Here is a 21,988-nt window from a genome sequence, read left to right on the forward strand (position 1 = left end):
TGTCTTACTTTGTATAGGTGGTGCATCTTCTCCCCAAGAACCACCCATTGCAGACTTGCTCATTGTAAGGGCAGGCTGCATAACTGTCATACTGAAAGATGTACGAATACCTGTCGAAGACAGAATACATCAAAAGGTAGGGTAAACCATATGGCTTCAATTATAAATGAAACGGTCAAAACATAATTTACACCCAACCCTTTTCCTTGTATGTCTCAAGAGATCTCTTTTGTAATCCGTACGCAAATTGACAAGACTGAGATCTTCGCAATCCAGTAAATCGATGTGTAACCATGAACAAAGGTATTCCTGGAATCCTAGTCTTATCAAACGCTCGCAAATGCATTGCTGAGCTAATTAAATATCAACTTAAATTCAAATAGCTATAATTGATAATTTATACAACGTCCTTTTTTGTTTACAGACTTAAATTGCACGCTATCTAAGGTACTTTCTTTGTACGACATCAGACTTGAAATAGTCAGAGCGGATCAAAGATTTCATTTTCAAAGTAGATGTTGTTGTAAACAGGGTAACCTTTACATAGATGGATTACTTTTCCTTTTGTCTACATAATAAAATTACGTCTTTAATTATCTTTTAAGTATCATTGATTGAATGATTCAGAGATTGGTGTGAATATATAGACAGTAAAATGCTTTCTTTAGTGTTTCATTTGGGTCGCGGAGGAAGCGATAATTTCAAACTACATACACGGGTTATGTATTTTTTTCTACAATGCGAGCTACATTCATAGCAGCATGAATCACAAAAGCAAGCATCTTATTGTTTAACTGAATCTTTCTTGCGTCTTTTATATATAGAGTAGATGATTCCTCATAAAATGTCGTAGAATCGAGAAGCATGATCTATTGGTGGAAAAACTATTTATTACAAATTTGACTTTTGACACTTAATACAATTTAATATTGTTTTTACTTGATTTTGATAAGTTTTAATCGGATATATCTGTTAAATAAAAAGTTAATTATGCTTTATTATGCTTTAATATCTTTCAGCAATAACTAAACTGGTGTTCAACAATTTTTTACAGAATGACATATTTTTACAGTACATTAATTTATTAATAAAATGTGTGTGTGTTGCAACTAATTCGGTAGACATTTATTTGTCAAAAGGGGTACTTCTTTTGGGAGTACTCTGATATAACAGCAACTTGATAGTTCGTATTGTAAACTTATGAGTATATTAAATTAATATACTCACTTATAAGACGATTGACAGTTCTTAGAAGCCAATTCACTCCAAGCGAAACAGATCAAATTTATCCCGTAAATTCCACAGACAAACGAACCAACCAACCGGCGGAAACCCATCTATGAATATCAGCATGTAAGAGAGCGAGAGACTTACTTACATCAGTCTGTTGTCTATTTTAAATCAAATCAAAACCGTCCTTATGACTGAGTGTTTCCTGTTTCCTGATGACCAGATTGTTATTGGTTTAAGTATTTACAAACAATCCTTTATTCTAGTGACTTTCCTTAAGGGTCAGTTAAGTAAACTCAGCTTGCTGTCACCGGAAGCCTGTACTAGCTGAATGAAGTACGACACTTACTTATTACATGTACATATATTGAACTGTGACCGCTCCAATGTGTTCACTGCTTCTCTTCGGCTGATGATGATAAAAATGACGCGGTTTTAAGAAAATATGCAACGATTGCGTGGTTTAAGCTCAAAAGCCAGACAAATCTTCTTGATTTCAAAGTGCAAAAATTTTGCTGAGTGGCTAGCAATGAAATAGACAGGCCTACGTCACATTACTGTTTGACACAACTACCCAAAGTCTAAGCTCTTGCTAAAATGGTTCTTATACTTTGGACCCTGAACGGTTAACACAGATTGGACAATATTAACAACAGAATAAAAGTTTAGGCAATATCTGTAAGAATAAGAGTTTAGGCAATATCTGTAAACTTTGTTAATATTTTCTTATCTACAGAAGATTTTACCCATTCTTTGTTTTAAATAAATGGAAAATAAAGAGAATGTTACTATGCTATTTATTCAAGCGTTTTCTAAAATAATGTTTATCATGGGCAACTTAAAGGGACTTGGACACGATTTGAGAAAAAAAAATTCATTTTTATTTGTTATGTATAAAATGATTTACTAGTGCATTTTAAATGATGGACCAAAATATTAAATGTTTAAGTCAAGTTACAAGCGAGATACAGAGGTAGGAATTGATTGTTATGTAAACAAAGCTCGAGTCTTATAGTTGTTTACAAAAAATGTAATGTAGAGAATTACCATTTCTTTGACAAAATGATTTGTAAAAACAATTTAAACTAATTCAGTATCTTCATAAATACTATTATCAATAAAAGAAAGATACATTTGATTGAAACTTGCACCGATATAACACATATGTAAAAATGACAACATTCGGGCTTTGTTTACAAAACAAAGAATTATGAACTCTGTATCTTGCTTATGACTTAATATTTGACTTTCAAATTTTGACAAAGCATTATAAACTTCTATATTTATCAGTATAAATATTGAAAATGGAAAAAAAAATTCTTAAAATTTTAAGTCAAATCGTGTCCGAGTCCCTTTAAAATGTATTAAGTGTATCTTTGTATCAAACTTTGCTAAGCGAGTTGGAAGACTATACCCATTTTCTTCACTCCTCATGCACTGCTGTTAAAACGCGACCACAGGACCAAACTGTTTGATGTTTACCAGGGTAAAAAATGAAGACAATAATTTTAGTTTTGGCCATTGAAGAAAACGTAACCAACGGAATCGTTCTAAATATGACAACTAGTAAGATGTCTGTATCCAAATTTGAATTTTCAATGTTGATATAAATTTCAATACAAATATATAAGTCGTTATATTGCGATGTTTGTTAACCTCCTATCCTTAGATACTTTTCACAGAAATCAAACCTGGAATTTCAACTGCGATTTTTTTATTCGCCTGAGTCAAAAATAAGTATTCGTCTTCTGTCTATTCACTGTTTATTTGCATCTCAAAAATACATGTACCCAATACTTAAAGAAAAGTCCAAATATTTTAGCTTTAAATTCTATCATTTTTCTATATCTTTATACACACCTCTTCTTCGTTAGGAGATCAAAATACTCTAAAATTGGCCACAACCATCGAGCCTTCTTAATATTCAAAAACTAAACCTCATCAATTCATTTGATTTTTTTATATGAAAAAGGCAATTTTGTTGAATGATATGGGTCTCTTATAACTATGAAATTTTTTTTTACAATACTCTAAAGATAATTTTTGCCGTAAACACACGGTCAAGAGTAGGTACTTAACTGATGGGATTTGACGACAAACTTGTGTGTTAGAAACATGTTTTTCGGTTTTTTTTTATTTAAGTAGATTAATAAAAATGGCCCTTTATCTTTATAATTATTTCTAATTAATTCGTTAATTAACAAGTTTAATACTTCGTTCAGCCAGACACTTATAATATCAGTTGCGACTGCGCAAATAACCCCACACACCTTAATTCAGAGAATAACACAAAAATTAGGTCATCGTACAGTAACTATTTATTTAAATTAAACCAAAATCAGAACAATTTCAAGAAAACATTTTAACTTTTTGATAAAAAAGATATTTTGAAAAATCCAGTAACTGTATCCATTTTCTTAGACTTCTCGTTATAGATATTTTCCTAGAATATTGATGAAAGTTTCTTTAGTTCTGTTAGGACGTAACTTCTCTTCTGTTGGTGCTACATCTTGATCTACTACAAAGTAGATAAAGTAATTTAAATATGTATTTAAGAACATACATGACGTTAATTCGTATAAAAACATTCCAACAGTTGACAGTACACGAGTATATTACCTTCAACGGCACAACAGAGACACAATTTCCGTCAGCAGAATCGCACGACTCATTATCTGCGCATGAGCAAGTGTTTTTACAGTCCTGTCCAAAAGTACCAGATGGACACACTTAGGAAAAGAGAAGAAAACCATACCGCAATAAAATACCGGATAATAATATATTACAAAAAGATCTACACAAAATGACGATTTTAAAATACAGCTTCAATATTATTATCCCACTAAGTTTATTACCAGTTTAAGAAGAAAATTTTAGCTATAAACTTATTGAAAAGTGAAAACACACAAATAATTGGATTTGAAAAATACAGTTTACCCTGCAATAATTAATATTCCTGAATCAGTGATTTACACATTATGAATCCTTATTCTCAAATTTATATACTTCATTGAATAGTGAAAAGCCTTAAAATAATTTGAATGTATATCAGACCATCTAAATAGTGAATTGTTATTTGCTAATTTTCTTCAAATGTGAATAGTTTTAGAAGAATTAAACTCAGTTTTCAACATTTTTTGTCAAAATGACCTTTTTGCACTTAAAATCATGTTGGTTTTTGATGAGTGATCAATATTGCTTTCATCATAAAGCATTCCCTTTTATAAAGATATTAGTATGTTCATTTATTAAAATATAGTCAATACTTGTGAACTTTGTCACTCTCTGTCCTTATACATCTTATACGTGGAAAAACTTGATTTTCAATGTAAAAAATGGGTAATTTTGTGCAACTGCTTCTACGAGACCGATGCTGTTCCCACTGAATTTATTTTTATTTCTCAAAATTTAATTTCTCAGGGTTGTAAAGAGGCCTCATTTTGTTCTTTCAGGAAAATGTATTGGATTTTATTGAAATTTCAAATTTACATTAGAATACCAGAATTTTTTTTTCAAAAATATGCACCAACTTTGATAAGGCATATATTTTTGTTTGAAATATATTTATACTTTAAAAGCAGTCTAAATGAAAGTATTAAGTGTGTTTAAACTATGTATTGTAATTTTTAAAAAGTTTTATAGAATTAAGAAGTTTTACAGCTTATCAATCTTCACAACATTTTTACAACTTCTGAGGCCTTTTTGCACTAAACATGTTCCAAATTCAAAAATAGACATTTTTCTGCCTAGTAAGGCATACAATGAACTTTCTCTTTCACATATATTACAATCATGTTAAAATGAAGTGACACACAAAAATTTATTGAAATCCAAGACAGCGTGTGCAAAGTCCTGCCTCAATTTTGCTTGAACAGCCTCTTAAAATCCGAGATTGCTAGTTCTTAGTCTACCAGCCTTAGATCTTGATGGTGCACGCTCTAGCTTATCACGTTGGCTCATCAACAGACGTTATCATTGGACTATCTCGAACTTATATCCATGCCATAATGGCATTGATATTTAAGAAATGAAACAATTTAAGTATCGGCTAGACAACTTGTATGTCTCTTCTGTGGTATATTTTAGGGTATATCGTTGAATTTAATTACTTTTAACTCATGATATCTCAATAGATTGTCACGTTAAAATGTTGAAGTTATCAAGTTTTATAAAAAAAAAAAAAAAAAAAGGGGGGGTTGTCATGGACGCCTATGTAATATATTCGAGGTTATTTTCTGAGCCTGCCGTAAAGGCCTAAGAGGTTGAGATTGAATCATACCTATATTGCAGTCACTGCCTTGCCAGCCAGGATAACACGTGCAACTTCCGTCTGTGACGTCACACGACGGATTCGCATTTGTAGGACAAGCGCAGCTCTTCTGGCACTGGAAACCATATTTGTCGTCGTGACAGTCTGAAAAAGTGTCAACCAACAACTTAAGATGATTCTAAAATCAAATGTATTTATTTCTCAACATCAAGAGGCCAATAAGAGTGTCGGTTTACCTTGGGCACATCTACCGTCGGCTGTTTCCGTGTAACCAGTGCAACAGGCTGGGACATCTTTGTTTTTGAAAACGGTTCTAGTTAATATTTTCGAACAAAGTCCAATCCTATAATTCACATATTAATCATTTTAATAATTCGATGAATGTAGTTTAATAATTTACTGTTCAAACTTGATTGATTTCTCAACCGCAGTATAGAAAACTTGCATAGACATGTATGTGCTTGTAAATGATATCCTAAAAGTGTTACATATTAAAAGTACATGTATGTTAATAAATATGGGCTTGTAAGCAGTATTGTATAAAAGTCTGACCTTCGTTCTGTGGTACAGACCCGCTGGCCCATCCAGTTCGTCCTACATCTCCTCACGTAGTAAGGACACTCCACCAGAGTCCTGTAGGTCTCAAGAGCACTGTACCTGTGGAAATTTACAGTACCCCAATCTCCGTAAACGTCAAAAGTTGTCCATTAAGATTAATTCGCTGGGTTAACTAATCTTCGTTAACCCCAACAGTTTCTCCGTTTGTATAGGAAGTAGATTTGTTAATATTAGATAAATGATTTACCTGACGCTCTCTAGACACTTTTTGGTTGTGTAGTGAGTCCTTGACTCGCACAACACGAACACAGAAACCAAACATACAGACGCCCAAACCAATGGTCTACACTCCATCTGTAACAAAAAATAACAGGTACACATAGCAGAGAGAGAGAGAGAGAGAGAGAGAAAGAGAGAGAGAGAGAGAGATGGGTGACCATAGCATACACTTACTATTTCAGTATGGTAATAGCAAATCAGTATATCGTGTAAATAGTTTTACAGGAACAGCCATTGTAGATTTCTCGCATGTTAAGAACAGTTTTAAATACGTATCCACGTACATATTTATATCTCTGTAAAAATAGATGAAGTAAAGGATGTCGCAGCACGGACACTGTACTAGTCTCAAGGAACTGTAGTACATGTAGTGGCCATTTTTAGTTATTATGATATGTACATGTAAAACCATGTATTCATTAACATTTTGATTGCGAGTATCTTCATTTTTGTGTATCTAAATTTGAAAGAAATTTCAATTTAATGTTTCTTTTTAACTATGTTGATTAGAAAATGAGACTTTTCTTAAATTTTTCTTATACTCAGTAAAACACGCCTATGTCGAAGTGACAGAGAAGGTTGATTTTGCTTCGTTATAATCGTAATTCGTTTTATCAGTCAAGTTTACCATGTTTACAACCTGTTATTAGGTGACGTGGAATGGAAATCATCGCGATGTAAGCGTCGATTTATTATACGCGTGTTCGCTATAACCGTGTTTTACTGTCCTGATAAATAGACAAAAATTTCAATTACATCCTTTCTCAAAACGTAATGACATTATCTAAGCTGAGGTGCCAAAATAAAGGAAAAGCATTGTTGTCACATTCCTTAAAACAACATACAAATTTTAAAACACAGGGATTTTAAGCTGAGCTGAATTTCAAAATAAATCAACTCTAACCAGCTGTGGTGAACATGCAGTTCTCGTTGGAGTGTTTTGTAACGAAGTATTGCAAACATGTACTTTTTTTCTTTCATTCACAATGAGCAGCGATTTTTATCAGTTATTTATGAAAAAGTCAATTAAAAGAGGAAAACTATTTCATATACTAGTACTAGATAAAATTCGAATAAAAAAATTATCCCGGTAAATAAAAATAAGACCTTTAACGGAGGCCAGAATTGTATTAGCTCGGAAAGAGAAAACAAAAACTACTTTTAAGAGATTTGTTTGTTATTTTTAAATAAGATCGAAAAATGAAAATTAAAAGGATAAAAAAAATTCCATTTCTTGAAGAGAGTTTAAAACACAAACTATATATAATGAACGGAAACCATACAATCAAAGCCAATGCTAAATAACGACTGTATACACCTACCTTGGTTATTTGTCCTGGCTGTTTGAACGTCCAATCCGAATCTGTTTGGTATTGAATCTTTCTTTTTTTTTCTTCTTTTTTTTTTTTTTATAAAACATACGTTTACAAATGTACAGCGAAGCATTAATTTAACCCTAACGATCGGTCAGCTACAACGGCCGTAGGCTGCCGGAACCAAGTACCTTCTTCCTCTCTATTGGACACAGGACATTAAACTATGGGTATTCCTTTGGGGGTAAAAACAATATTATTCTGAGATGAGTTTTTTGACACATCATGAAAAATATTCCTTTATCTGATTTATCATTAATCAGCCTCCACCTACTTAGAAATAATAGATACAAAACATATTTCAACACCTAGGGTATGTATTGTACGGAATAGTATGATTGCCAAAATTAAGGTCACGATTGGAGAGACTGTAGGCATTCTAGATATATCTTATTAGTCAAAAATGAACAAAACTCCGAGATTTGTTACTTTTATCCTTCATATTTCATAGAAAATGGTTGTTTAAAACATGACTTTTCATTGTGTTTATCAAACATTAAATCCCTGGTACATCTTATCAAACAAATGCATTGTTATGAAGCATCATTGAAAGAATTATTTTGAATTTCATAAACCTGTAGGCACCTCTTGACCTTAATATTTTATTTTACTTTGTATTTGGTACATGTTGCTTACTCGTATACGAGATTATATGCCGTATGTACGAGATAATTAGTTATAATAAAGAGAAAGTAGGTATTAAGATGACATCATCTAAATCGTACGTGTGCGGCCTACCGGTATGTCGTTCTAACGGGATAAAAAAAATCGAGAAACTAATTCGCAATTACGAGATACCAAGTCGTACGATCAAGAAACTAAGTACGGAAACGTATAACCGCCTGTAAGAGATAATAAGTCGTACGGATGAAAAATACTTAGATTTATAAGTCGAAATGAGGAGGTAGTCGTACATGTGGGATAGTAAATCATAATATTAAATACATAAACCAAGTATTAGTGTGTTTGGGGTGATATAACGTCCATACGATTTATTATTTCGTTATAACGACTTATCATCTCGTATATGTATACGATACATTTTCTTGTATGTACGTCTTAATCATGTCGGTTGTACGACTTAGGTCGTTATAACGACTTTTCATCTCGTACATACGACCTGTAATCTCATACCTGCGGCATATTATCTCATGATGAGACGACTTAAAATCTTGTTCATACGACTTTGTAAAAATAATATTGATTGGCAAAATTACACTTCCGTAATTCAGTCTTCTATAGTATTTGTGTTATAGCGTTTTGATAAAGTCTCCTATAGCATTTGTGTTAAAACGTTTTGATGAAGTCTCCTTCGAAACTGTTATATCAGCCATGTTCACAGTCTTACTCCTTTTTTTCCCTTCCATTTAAAAGGGGACGTGTAATGACAACAAATTACATACTTAATATTGTATTTTCTTCGTAGAGATATAAACTATAATTCATACCAATTCATGAGTGACAAAATCTTTAACAGAAAATTGAAGACTTTTTTTCATTTCAAAAACAACGTTAATATATTACATGTATCACACGATATATTAAAATAGATATATATCAGCCTTGCATGCATCTCTTCCTAATAATAAACACAATTAAAAAAATCTATTATATTCCAAAACGTAAACTTCAGCTATGCAAATCAATAAAATATGATTTTTAAAAAGGCTCGTTTCTAATACAAACAACAAATGGCTATTTCAATGGACAAGAACAAGACTTACTCTATCATTCAAAATGTTAATAAAATCAACATTCATTTTCGTTTCATTTCATTTCTTCTTTGACTATTCAATCGACTTGATATTCGTAATATTCTCATTCATGTTTTATTGTGAACTACAATCTCCTCAGGAGAAATATCATTAAGTTATAACGTTTTGTCTGATGTTCCTATCCTTTCATATAATTATTTGTATGCAACAAGTATACCCATGCACGAAATAAATTGATTACAAACCTTAAAAATTATAGTTACTCAAATAGCATTGTTGATTGTCGTTCGATTTTTTGTAGTTGGGGGGAACTCATTAATTTTTAAAGTCAACCATTGCATCCTAATGGAGATTTTGACATTACTCCTATTATTACTGGCTAGATCTAAATTCCGATAAAACTGTTAGTATACATCCTTATGTCTATCTACGTACATGGCGATGCTGATAAACTGGTAGTTAAATAGTTACATGTACTTATGGCGAGAACCTAGTAAGTTGACAGAACTTGAGTTCTATACAATAACAGATCTTCAAACCAAAACATATATGCATGGTCTAATGATACTTAATTTATGTTAATTATTAAAAGTAAAAAAAACCCCATTAAAGACATCAATTCATGTAATAGGGAATGAAAAGTCAAGTCTCAATCGAGACTCTCAAATTAAAGCTCTAATCACTGAGGCCTGATATATTGACTGACAGTCACACACTTCTCAACGCGATGTATCTATATGAATGTAGATTTTGAAAACCAATTTCTTTTACTGATTTTTAAATCGTTAACACTATCAAACATTGAAGAAAAACATATAGACCAAAATATATAGATCTGTGACCTAGCATTGCCGCTCCATCTTTAACATAAGGGTTTATGGGCGTTGTTGTCGGTTTGTACGCAAGTTTGTCGGGAAGCTCCTCCAACCAGAACCTCACCCTAGAGTCTGCGTACTTCATATCAGATTTGGTGCCGCTGTCCAGGATTATGTAGCCTCTAGTTTGATTGTTGTATACAGGCCATCTTTCCAGGGAGTTGTCATTTGGGTCGCTGTAAAATACAAAATGGACATTAACTAATTTATTACACTTGGATTTACAAGACATCACTTAAGAAGAAATGAGGATTTGCTTCTAGTAAGTTATTCACAATCTCGTGGAAAGTTCTCACCCCTTCTTTGCGAAGTTGCTCCAGAAAGCAATCATCTTATCAGATACAGCTAGATAATTCTTTATATTGTCTGTGGGAGGAATAAAAAACTGAAAGATAAAACCAACGTCGTCTGCGTGACTAGGACCTTCATACCAGCCTGGTAATGTATAGTACGAGTATGGGTATTCCTCCGTCACTAGGTACTGGAACGTCCTCGCGTGTACATTGTTTGTGCTGTGAACATCCAGAACCTTTACCAATGGAATTGTAAAAATTAAGTCAGCCGCGAAATCAAAAGCATATGTCGCCTGTTTTGCCTCTGACCTGGTGTCTCGGTACTTGTCGCAGGCAGATGACTTTATCAGTTGCTGATTTCCAGGAATATGGATGTAGTCGAGGAAGGCGGGGATGAAATAGTTGCAGACAAACACAGTTGGAATTCCGGCTGCTAGGTCAAAATTGTACTTTTTCTGGATTTCAGCATTAAGAATTTCAAAAAGAACCGATCCCTCTTGTCTCATAACTCCTGACATTAGATCGAGCGAGGCGAAGAACTGGAACTCTTTAGATGACATGTTTCTGATGATTTCGGTGGGCGTTTGATTGAACAGCTCGTTGTCAACATTTGGCATAAAGTCAACTACTGGAGCCAAGCGTTTCGTATTTCTGCTTACAAATGCTAAGTAATTGTTTGATATTTCTTCCACGGTCTTATTACGCATGCACTCAATGAAATTATCGCTAGCATTGTAATTACACTGCAATAAATTGGCAATTTCTATTGTAGCTGGACGCGAATCACCAAACGCCAACGGACTTAGAGCTGTCCCACTCTGTGCTATAACTCGGTGAAAGAGTCCCTGGTTTTGTGGAATTAGAGAAAGAAGTGAAACGCTGAAACCTCCAGCAGATTCTCCAAAAATCGTAATGGAGTCGGGGTTTCCACCGAAAGACATGATGTTATTTTTTACCCATTTTAAAGCAAGGATCTGATCCCATATCCCATAGTTTCCGCGTGATGCGTCATTATTGAGACTAAAGAAACCAAACACACCAAGACGATAGTTTACCGTCACTACAATGACGTCACCTTTGGTCGCCAAAATTGATCCGTCAGTTTGAATGGCTGAACCAAGAGCATATCCACCCCCATGAATCCAAACCATTACTGATTTTTTGTTCGAGGTTGATATGTTGTTTGGAACATATACATTTAGCTGTAAACAGTCCTCACTGTAATGTTTTATATCAGGAAAGACTGGAGGTTGTAAACATGCGCTTCCCATCTTTGTGGCATCGAAGGTGTCATTGAATTTTCCATACGGTTGCGGTTTGGCGAATCTCAATTCCCCGACCGGCGGTTTAGCAAATGGAATCCCGTAGAAGACATAGACTTTTTCGCTGGGAGACGTATGAGGAACGGCTCTCTTCACCCCACGGATGTTGCCCAAAGGAGTTTGAACCTCCACGTCAGAGAAGCCTGCATCCATCATGGCCCGCGGGATGTCGTCCACCCACGTTTTTACTCTGTCTTTCTCGTACTTCATTCCTGCAGTAATATTGTCGCCAAACGTTAGATGGGCTTGTTTTGATGCATCGTAAGTAGGCCAGAACGGCAGCGAGGGGTCATTTGGGTCCCTAAAGCGGAGAAAGAAACAAGAACAATTCATAAAAAAATTGTGAATGTGTCGCGTTGTAAAGAAGATGGGTGAATAAGGCGTGTAAAATGCCCATATGGGGAATGATTAGATACTACAAAATTAAAATATCATTAAATCTAATAATTTTTTTAAAAATAATTAAAACGATGTATATTTAAAGTTGCATCGGTTTGTAACCCTGAAATATTTTAAATACTTTTAATAGGTTGATTTAAACTGGCGTATGCGTGTCAAAACATCCAAATAGTGTCATTTTTATAACTTAATTTCCTTTTTGGGAGTTGATTTTAATCAACTCTCCTATGCAGTCACTCAGACAAACCGAAAGTGAAACAGTGTTTGGACCTAAGCCCAATCAACACCGCTGACAACATTTAGTTCTAATCAATAATTTCGATGTAATGAGTTCTTAAGCATTGTTCTTCAAGGAAACTTATTTATAGATACCTTGTAAATAGTCAGATTTTAAATGGTACAAACAATTTAGATATTTTTTGAAGACGTACATTTTATGTATTCCTACTCCAGAGTTTAATACAGTCTCGTTCAACCAGACGCTTGGCAGTCTCCGTAAATCTCCGACAAGCTTAGAGTCCCTCTTGCTTGTCGGAGATTAACGGATACAGCTGGGAGTCTGGTTGAACGAGAGTAGAGTTCAATTTTGCTTGGATCCATACAATTTCTCATAACTATTTCGATTACTAATACGTAGTTTGATGGAATAATTCTTTGAATATTACACAACATGATTGATATTAGCTGCAGAACTGTAGCTCTCCGGGAAAAAATATTGACAGACCGGAGAGCTACAGGACCACCCATTGAAAAAATTGTATATTTATTGCGCAGAAAAACGTGCGCTAGTTTTCGACTGATTTACCTTATTTATACGCAAATTCTGTGAAAACAATTAGTACCATTAAATTCTTCATGCAATTTACTACTGATATCGCCTCTTTATTTGCCTCAGACTTTCTCCGAAACACGCTACCGACCTCGAAAAATCAATTATGTTGAATTTACATCGAGATCGAGAGTCGCCATTTTTACATGTAAACAAAGTGCACCACATGAATTTACGGGACTGGTGAGGGTGTTTAATAGACTATCTGAGGCAAGTGAAGAGACTTTAAAAGAATTTAATGGTACTAATTGGGATTTTTTTTAAGAATTTGCATATAAATAAGGTAAATCAGTCGAAACTAGCGCACATTTTTCTGCGCAATAAATATACAATTTTTTCAATGGGTGGCCCTGTAGCTCTCCGGTCTGTCAATATTTTTTTCCCGGAGAGCTACAGTTCTGCAGCTAGATTGATATTGGATTTTCACGAAATTCCTGTAGGATTCATATTATAAAAATGTGCGTAATTTAAATACTTATAGGAATTTACTTGCCATGCAAAATGACATATCGTTGATTTTAAAATAAATAACAATCGATAAAATCAACTCCCGTCAGTTCTTCAGTACTTTGATTTTATAGAGTGGGTCCGAGCTCCATATTTTTGTTATAGTCTAAATGCGGTTTTATGGAATTTAAACCGATTTCAATCAACAAAAATATGGAGAGATGACCCACTACACTTTCAAAATGTCATTTTGTAGCCCAACAACTGAACGTTAAAGAAAAATAATACAAGTCCGTAAATTCGTGGCCAACGTCTCATAAAGCATTTAAACAACACACTTTGTTGTGAATGGGATGGCTCAGTAGTTAGAACACCAGTAATAAGGTATCCTTATAGAATTTAGATCTTTTAAAAGTTCGATACCACCAAAACTTAAGTATTTGTAATTTTTTTCCCATCTTTTTTTTTTAACATTTCCAACTGAATATAGTTAGAAATTACCCTCTTGTAAACTTGTATTACTGTATATCATATCAAATATATTTATTTGAAAAAATAATAAATTTGAAATTGTATTTTACGACTAAACCAAATGGGCAGTTGCGCCATCTTATTCCCCCATCTTCTTTAATGAAAATCTCAATTTCCAATATAGTTCTTTTTTTCTCTAATTTTAAATATTTGTTTATTGAAAACATTTACTTCAGATCCCCCCAGGGCCAGGGACAAAGTAAAGAGAACATGTATATGTGTTGTTTGTTTTCCTTAAGATTAGTGTCATTCCTCCCATCAAAGTGAGAGCATTATAATTCCTTAATTGTGTTCATTGAATGTTTGACTGAAAGGTGCGCGTTGTGTGAAAAAGTCATGGAGATTCCCAGACGTGATTTAGATGTACTTGACTTTCTGTCATCAAAGAAATAATTCAGTCTATTAACTCTGGACAGTTCCGAGTAACAAAACTAGTGCTTATTGTAAAAAGAGGGGAAATATTCACTACCTCTGTTTTTAATTAGGCCATTCAACGAAATTAAACACTTTTTATGTTCGATTTAATATTGCGCTAAAGTCATGTTCCGACCATATGGTCCAGAAAAAATGCTTCAGGTTCAAAACTAATATTATCCTAGATTATCAAATATATATTACTCGGAAAGTAAAAACAATAATTTTACAAAATGATATTATATTAATCCAATCTAAAACTACAAACTTTTTTTTAACAAATTGGTTTAAAGCTCTTGTGCATTTCACTGATTTATCATTATCAAAACCTGCTATTCAGTCATTTTTAGTGAATATTTGGAGAACAAAAAATGTTTCTTTAAAACAAATTACTGAGAATATTCTTGTTTCATTATTGTGTAGCAAGGTAAGAACTATTTGAGACATAGACCGCATTTACTGTGGGAGATTGGTCCTATCAAAGAAGCAGTTTTTTTCATTTCAGTACTTCTTCCGCAGAAAAAACAATTATAATAAGTTACCCCTTTAAAAAAATTAAAATTACCCGTATTTTGCAAAGTTTGCCCAGTATGACATCATGACTTTAGAATATTGGAGGTCTACAGGGGACGTAAGTCCGAAGGATTGGGGAAACAGGTAATACAAGTCTTCGGTGTGTCCCGGTGGGCGGTACCAAGGTGGGTAGTAACTCAGTGTCCAGTCAAAGGTCACCCTCTGTCTTTCAAGGACATACTGGAAAGATTTGGACCGCACGTTTTGAAGACTGTGTGACTGAAGCTGAATGAAAGATGGCGCCACAAAAAGGAAGTCTGTAAATATGTCCAGCATTCTTCGTCCTTGTTCAGTCATGTTGTTCTGTACGGTGTATTTTTCACAGATGAGCTCCTTAACTCGATTGTTTCCATCGAAAAAGTCTGACACGAGTGTTTTCGTAAAGTTATCACACATAAACTCAGTTGATATGCCCGCGGTTATATTGATGTTGAATTTCTCTTGGACAGCTGGCTGGCTGATAATGCCTGCTAGCTCGGAACCTTCCGTTGTAACAGTCCCACTGATGAGGTCAAGGGACATCAGAAACTCGTGCTCCGGTAAGGAGGAATTCGACAGAATTTTTAAAGGCGTATGATGAAACAATTCATCATCAATATAAGGAGTGAATTCAAGTAATTGGCGAATAGTAGAGGGATCTCGCTGGAGATAAGCGAAAGTATAGTCATTTAAGGTACTAGCGTTTACCTTGCGTAAACAATCTATATAAAGCTGAGAACTTAATTGCCTGGAACATCCTAACATGTCTCCAACAGACCTAGTGGCTGGTTCCGAGCTTCCAAAGGCCCATCGTGAGGCTGCCACGCCACTCTGTGATATTACACGGTGAAACAGGCCCCGGTTTGAGGGAATCAGGGAGAGAAGGGAAACACTGAACCCCCCGGCAGATTCTCCAAAAATAGAAACAGAGGACGGGTCTCCCCCGAACGCAGCAATGTTTCGTTGGACCCACTGGAGGGCAAGGATTTGGTCCCAAAGTCCGTAATTTCCTTTTCCAACGGGATCGTTTAATGACAAAAATCCGAAAATGCCAAGTCGGTAGTTTATTGTCACAACGATGACGTCACCTTGGTGGGCAATGTCACTGCCATCATAGATTAATGATGAGCCGACAAGGAAGCCACCACCATGAATCCAAACCATCACGGTCTTCTTAGAGGATGGGGATGGAACACCTGGTACAAATACGTTCAGCTGGAGGCAGTCTTCACTTTTTGGAAAGGTGGACACCTCAGCCTGCATACACTCGGGGCCGTATTGCGTGGCATCGCGTGTACCTGACCAGTTACCGAAAGGTTTTGGTTTGCTGAATCGCAGTTCTCCGATAGGTGGTGCTGCATACGGAATATTGTAGAACGCACTAACTGAGCCTTTATTTGGTTCTTCTCCCATTTGTTTGTTTATGCCTTTTATTGGCCCAGATTGTGTATTAACAATAGGATATGACTGCTCCGAAATTTGTGGAATTTCTTCATCCCAAATTATTATTGAATTCATTTTATACTTCATGCCCGGTTCGATAACTTCCCCAAAATTCAAGTATGCCTGATCCGCGTGGTTGTAGGATGGCCAGTGTGGCAGTGAGGGGTGATTAGGATTACTGAAACGATAGAAGATAATGTTATGGAAAATGACGTTAAAAGATCATTAAACTCGTTCCTTTGTTTAAATTGATTGAAAAAAAAACCACGAACTGAGAGATACTACAGAAAATGTTTTAATTTAACCGAGATTTGGCAATGTTCTCTAATATTCATTGTGGAGGCAAACACGTTTTTCTGCAAATACGTCAGAGGTATGTACCGTATTTTAAGTGTGCAAATTATATTTACCCGTATTTTGCGAAGTTTGCCCAGTATGACATCATGACTTTAGAATACTGGAGGTCTACAGGGGACGTCAAACCGAGAGATTGAGGGAACAGGTAATACAAATCATCGGCGTGTCCCGGTGGGTCGTACCAGGGTGGGTAGTAACTCAGCGTCCCGTCGAGTGTCACCTTCTTTCTTTCAAGGACATACTGGAAAGATTTGGACCGCACGTTTTGGAGACTGTGTGACTGAAGCTGAATGAAAGATGGCGCCACAAAAAGGAAGTCTGTAAATATGTCCAGCATTCTTCGTCCTTGTTCAGTCATGTTGTTCTGTACGGTGTATTTTTCACAGATGAGCTCCTTAACTCGATTGTTTCCATCGAAAAAGTCCGACACGAGTGTTTTCGTAAAGTTATCACACATAAACTCAGTTGATATGCCCGCAGTCGCATTAATGTTGAATTTCTCTTGGACAGCTGGCTGGTTAATAACGCCTGCTAATAGGGAACCTTCCGTTGTAACAGTCCCACTGATGAGGTCAAGGGACATCAGAAACTCGTGCTCCGGTAAGGAGGAATTTGACAGAATTTTTAAAGGCGTATGGTGAAACAATTCATCATCAATATAAGGAGTGAATTCAAGTAATTGGCGAATAGTAGAGGGATCTCGCTGAAGATAAGCGAAAGTATAGTCATTTAAGGTACTAGCGTTTACCTTGCGTAAACAATCTATATAAAGCTGAGAACTTAATTGCCTGGAACATCCTAACATGTCTCCAACAGACCTAGTGGCTGGTTCCGAGCTTCCAAAGGCCCATCGTGAGGCTGCCACGCCACTCTGTGATATTACACGGTGAAACAGGCCCCGGTTTGAGGGAATCAGGGAGAGAAGGGAAACACTGAACCCCCCGGCAGATTCTCCAAAAATAGTAACAGAGGACGAGTCTCCCCCGAACGCAGCAATGTTTCGTTGGACCCACTGGAGGGCAAGGATTTGGTCCCATAGTCCGTAATTTCCTTTTCCAATGGGATCGTTAAGTGACAAAAATCCGAAAATGCCAAGTCGGTAGTTTATTGTCACAACGATGACGTCACCTTGGTGGGCAATGTCACTGCCATCATAGATTAATGATGAGCCGGCAAGGTAACCACCGCCATGAATCCAAACCATCACGGACTTCTTAGAGGATGGGGATGGAACACCTGGTACAAATACGTTCAGCTGGAGGCAGTCTTCACTTTTTGGAAAAGGTGTCAGCTCAGCCTGCATACACTCGGGGCCGTATTGCGTGGCATCGCGTGTACCTGACCAGTTACCGAAAGGTTTCGGTTTGCTGAATCGCAGTTCTCCGATAGGTGGTGCTGCATACGGAATGTTGTAGAACGCACTAACTGAGCCTTTATTTGGTTCTTCTCCCATTTGTTTGTTTATGCCTTTTATTGGCCCAGATTGTGTATTAACGATAGGATATGACTGCTCCAAAATTTGTGGAATTTCTTCATCCCAGAGCTTCATTCGTTTCGTTTTATACTTCATGCCAGGTTCGATAACTTTCCCAAAACTTAAGTAGCTTTGATCTGCATGGTTGTAGGATGGCCAGTGTGGCAGTGCAGGGTGATTCGGGTTCCTGAAACGATAGGTATGTTCATGTTAAATGATGTCATGTTCATATATATTATGTAATTAAAAATTGCATTAAGAGTTTGATATAAGTTGTTATCATTTTACCCAGATTTGGCGAAGTTGGTCCAGTACTTTATTATTGAAGCAGAGACGTTTTTCTGAACGTCCGTCAAATTGATATTAGGAAACAAGTAAAACATTTCGTCGCCGTGCCCTGGGCCGATGTACCACACAGGGGGACGCTGTAACAAGAGAGACCACGCTGCTTCTAATTCAAACACGTACTGGTAAGTGTTCGAAACGAGGTTCTGGCTACTGTGAGCACGAAGACCCCCAAAAGCTGGATAAGCGAAGAAGTAATCTGTGACGAACTGTAGCATCTGGCGACTCTGCTCCGAGACGTTGTTTTGTACCCGGTATTCTTCACAAAGTCTTTTGAATACCAAAGTGTTGTTTTTATAGGGGACGTTTAAAATCGCAGGAACAAGAGTGTTACAGAACTCCTCAGTTGATACCCCTGCTGTTAAATTGATGCCTAATGCATTTTGTATAGATTCTGAAAATGTTAACAAGAATATATTTCCGTCCGTTTTTATTGTTCCTGTCATGAAGTCAAGAGAAGAAAAAAATTTGTATTCCTCAGATGAAAAGTCATTCAAAAGACTTTCAGGTGTCTTTTTCAACAGTTCACCATCAACATTGGGAGCAAACAGCAAACCCGATGTGCTTGAACCAGTAAACGTATACGTTGAAGAAGTGGTGAGAATGGTATTCGGGTCCTTATTTCGCAAGCAACCAACAAATGCAGATGCTCCGATATTGTTTGAGCAACCCAACAGTTCTCCAATGTCGTATGAAGCTTGTGTCGAGTTGCTAACTAACAAATTTCCACTCTGGACAATTACTCGATGAAACACATTTTTATTTTCTGGAATTAGAGAGAGAAATAACGAGCTGATCCCGCCAGCAGATTGACCGAATACAGTCACAGCGCCCGCATTTCCTCCGAAAGAGCCGATATTTTGGTTGACCCATTTCAGCGCCAGCATCTGATCCCAAAGACCATAATTACCGGACGCCTCTTCATTCCCTAGCGAAAAAAATCCAAATATACCAAGTCTATATTGTATTGTGACGATGATGACGCCTCCTTGTCGCGACAGCTCGCTGGAATCGTACAGGTCTGCGCCCCCGCCCGTAAATCCCCCGCCATGGATGAAAACCATCACAGGTGTCTGCACCGTAGACGATATATTAACTGAGTTCGGTACATATATATTGAGTTGTAGGCAGTCTTCTGACATTTCAAAGCTCTCGAGATAGGCAACCTGCATACAGCGCTTTCCAGGTGTTGTTGCATTCAGGGTGCCGGTCCAGTTTCCATATGGCACGGGCTTGGCAAATCGTAGACTCCCTAAGGGAGGTTTGGCAAAAGGGATGTTGTAGAAAACTGAAACCATTGCGTCGTTCTTTTTGATGCCGACCATCGGGCCGAGTCTAGTCTCAATATGGACGTCCTCGCCATTACAGAGAATCAGTGGAGCGAATAGAGTCCCAGCAGCGATGAACACGGTCAGCAGGCTCATCTTTGGTAGCTGAAAACATTATATGTTTCATATTGGTTGCAATGAATTATCAGACATTTTTAAGTGAAAGAACATTTTAACAACGGCAAGAATGGTAGCCCATATACAGTAACATTCTCTTCTTGGTCCTTACACATTGTATATTTCCATTTATTTACTATCTTTTCAAAAAACTTCTTTAAGATTTCTGCAAATTCTAGTGTTTTTCTTGATGAAAACGATCTGTTTAATAATTTAGCTGCAAATAATATTTTTTAAATTTTGCTAAACGAAATGACGACGGGCGTGTAACAATTGTAACTGATACTAAACGGAATTATTTTTTTCTTTAAGAAGTCAATTGCGAAATTGCCAGTGTTGACAAAAAAGGAAAGGAGAAGGCGAACAACGCACCAAGGAAATTTAAATAGCCTATGTACATCTTACGTAAAGAAATCTTATATTTGAAGGTGTGCATCAGTACATGTATGATATAGGACTGTATTTTCTGACTATTAACAAACAAACAACATACATTTACAAATGTATACTTCATACTTTTCCCCTTAGTTTCATTTCTCTGATTATTTTATATTATACTCCTCCACGGATTTGGATTTACAGGATTTTGGAAAGTAACCTTTTCCCCCCATTTTTTTTTTTTTTGCTTGTCAAGATTTTTTGGATGAGTCCCCCCCCCCCCCCCTCCACTTTCAAAAACGATGCTAGGTGCATGTTTGGGGTCAAAAACTCTTGTGCACGTGTTTATACAGAATAAAAGCGCGTTATTGACATGCGTTGCGAAATTCATAGAATAAACAATGTATACAAGCCAAAAAATAAATATTTTGGAAACATTTGAAACAAGTTTTATTTTATTGCCTTATTTCTAAAGTTTAAATTTAGCCAATTACACAACACCCCGAAAATACAGCACTAAAAATGCCAAATTGCATACTTTAAATAATACCGCAAAATCTTACCGTATTGTTATGAATCAATGGAGGGTCAAAATTACATAATGAACCAAGTTGTCAGGACGTACGCGTTAATTTTCACCGAACTGGTGATCGACTGTCGATGGAGAAAGTGAGATTTGAACGCAAAGTTAGTGCTTACAATACCACTTGTCGCTTTTCTGTTGTTTCTATATCTTGTCTTCTAACAACAACACTAAATAATAGAACATGATTAAGTAGATTTTAACGGACCTGTAAGCCTAGTTTTTTGTTCGTACTAGATTTATGTTATGTCAACTTCAGAATTATGTTACCGTCAACTTCAGAGAGAGAGAGAGAGAGAGAGAGAGAGAGAGAGAGAGAGAGAGAGAGATGCATACATACCACCCATATGACTCTCTAACTCGACTTGCAAAATCTCCTTTAACTGGGTGAAAATCTAGTACTATAAGAAATATTTAAATCGCCGCTTTCTCGTGTGTTTAACGTTATTCATGTCCCTGGCGGAACGGACGGCGGAACGAAACAAAAAACGGAAAATTATAAACAAGAAATTCAACCAATATACTTGTAAAATCAAATATTTTTTATTTTGTGACAGGAAATTTTACTAATTCTTAAGTCTCAATAGCCGACTTTGAAGTGGTTAAAACAGTAATACGTTTTATTTGGTGGTTCCTGCAGGTATGAAGGTAGTGGGTATAATTGCCGAATCGAAAATGTATATTATCCACGACAGTCATAAATTTGTGAACAGATACTTTTGCTTTTGCTTTTGCTTACTTATCCCTATGATCCATCAGGAAAAGTTCACCTTTTTAAACCTCTCTTCAAACCTAATACTTATATATATACACAAAGTGAGTCAAATACTTAATAGGCCGGAGTCTGACACAATTCCTTGTTTATAATGTGACAAA

The 21,988-nt window shown here is 36.0% G+C and overlaps 2 protein-coding genes and 1 long non-coding RNA gene across 4 annotated transcripts in view; 1 reads left to right on the forward strand and 2 right to left on the reverse strand.

Moving 5' to 3' along the window:
- Positions 1-560, forward strand: part of LOC128175780 (uncharacterized) — a 1,398-nt gene extending 838 nt beyond the window's left edge. Inside the window, exons 2-3 of the long non-coding RNA XR_008242719.1 lie at positions 18-136; positions 425-560. This is a non-coding gene — a long non-coding RNA (uncharacterized LOC128175780). The remainder of the gene's footprint in view (positions 1-17; positions 137-424) is intronic.
- LOC128175771 (multiple epidermal growth factor-like domains protein 10) overlaps positions 1-1,430 on the reverse strand; it is a 19,356-nt gene extending 17,926 nt beyond the window's left edge. Inside the window, exons 1-2 of the mRNA XM_052841613.1 lie at positions 1,228-1,430; positions 9-110 (exon numbers count right to left, since the gene is read on the reverse strand). Coding sequence (XP_052697573.1) covers positions 9-110; positions 1,228-1,337 — 212 coding nt within the window. The 5' untranslated portion in view covers positions 1,338-1,430. The remainder of the gene's footprint in view (positions 1-8; positions 111-1,227) is intronic.
- LOC128175757 (uncharacterized) lies at positions 467-21,555 on the reverse strand. 2 transcript variants are annotated; one of them, XM_052841602.1, is made up of 12 exons: positions 21,453-21,555; positions 21,093-21,282; positions 18,650-20,139; positions 16,941-18,548; positions 15,101-16,708; positions 10,597-12,216; positions 10,327-10,476; positions 6,053-6,157; positions 5,737-5,843; positions 5,510-5,644; positions 3,850-3,959; positions 467-568 (listed from the first exon to the last, which is right to left on the reverse strand). In XM_052841602.1, exons 3-12 carry the CDS (start codon positions 20,128-20,130, stop codon positions 482-484), a joined length of 7,011 nt encoding a protein of 2,336 aa, XP_052697562.1. In that variant the 5' UTR covers positions 20,131-20,139; positions 21,093-21,282; positions 21,453-21,555; the 3' UTR covers positions 467-481. The 2 variants fall into 2 exon arrangements, with proteins under 2 accessions (XP_052697562.1, XP_052697559.1); XM_052841599.1 differs by lacking the exons at positions 467-568; positions 3,850-3,959; positions 5,510-5,644; ... (1 more) ...; positions 6,053-6,157; positions 21,093-21,282 and having other exon boundaries at positions 8,916-10,476; positions 21,453-21,490.
- Between the last annotated feature and the right edge of the window lie 433 nt (positions 21,556-21,988).

The sequence above is a fragment of the Crassostrea angulata genome, chromosome 1 (assembly GCF_025612915.1).
Source record: "Crassostrea angulata isolate pt1a10 chromosome 1, ASM2561291v2, whole genome shotgun sequence".
NCBI classification, from domain to species: Eukaryota; Metazoa; Mollusca; class Bivalvia; order Ostreida; family Ostreidae; genus Magallana; species Magallana angulata.

Bases quoted from the DNA above. Each gene is read 5' to 3' on its own strand.
- LOC128175757 (XM_052841602.1), bottom strand. From the start codon at position 20,130: ATGAGCCTGCTGACCGTGTTCATCGCTGCTGGGACTCTATTCGCTCCA. The intron at 16,709-16,940 runs GTAAATATAATT...CTATCGTTTCAG, and splicing joins GCAAACTTCGCAAAATACGG to TAATCCTAATCACCCCTCAC. The intron at 5,645-5,736 runs GTAAACCGACAC...ACACTTTTTCAG, and splicing joins CGACGGTAGATGTGCCCAAG to ACTGTCACGACGACAAATAT.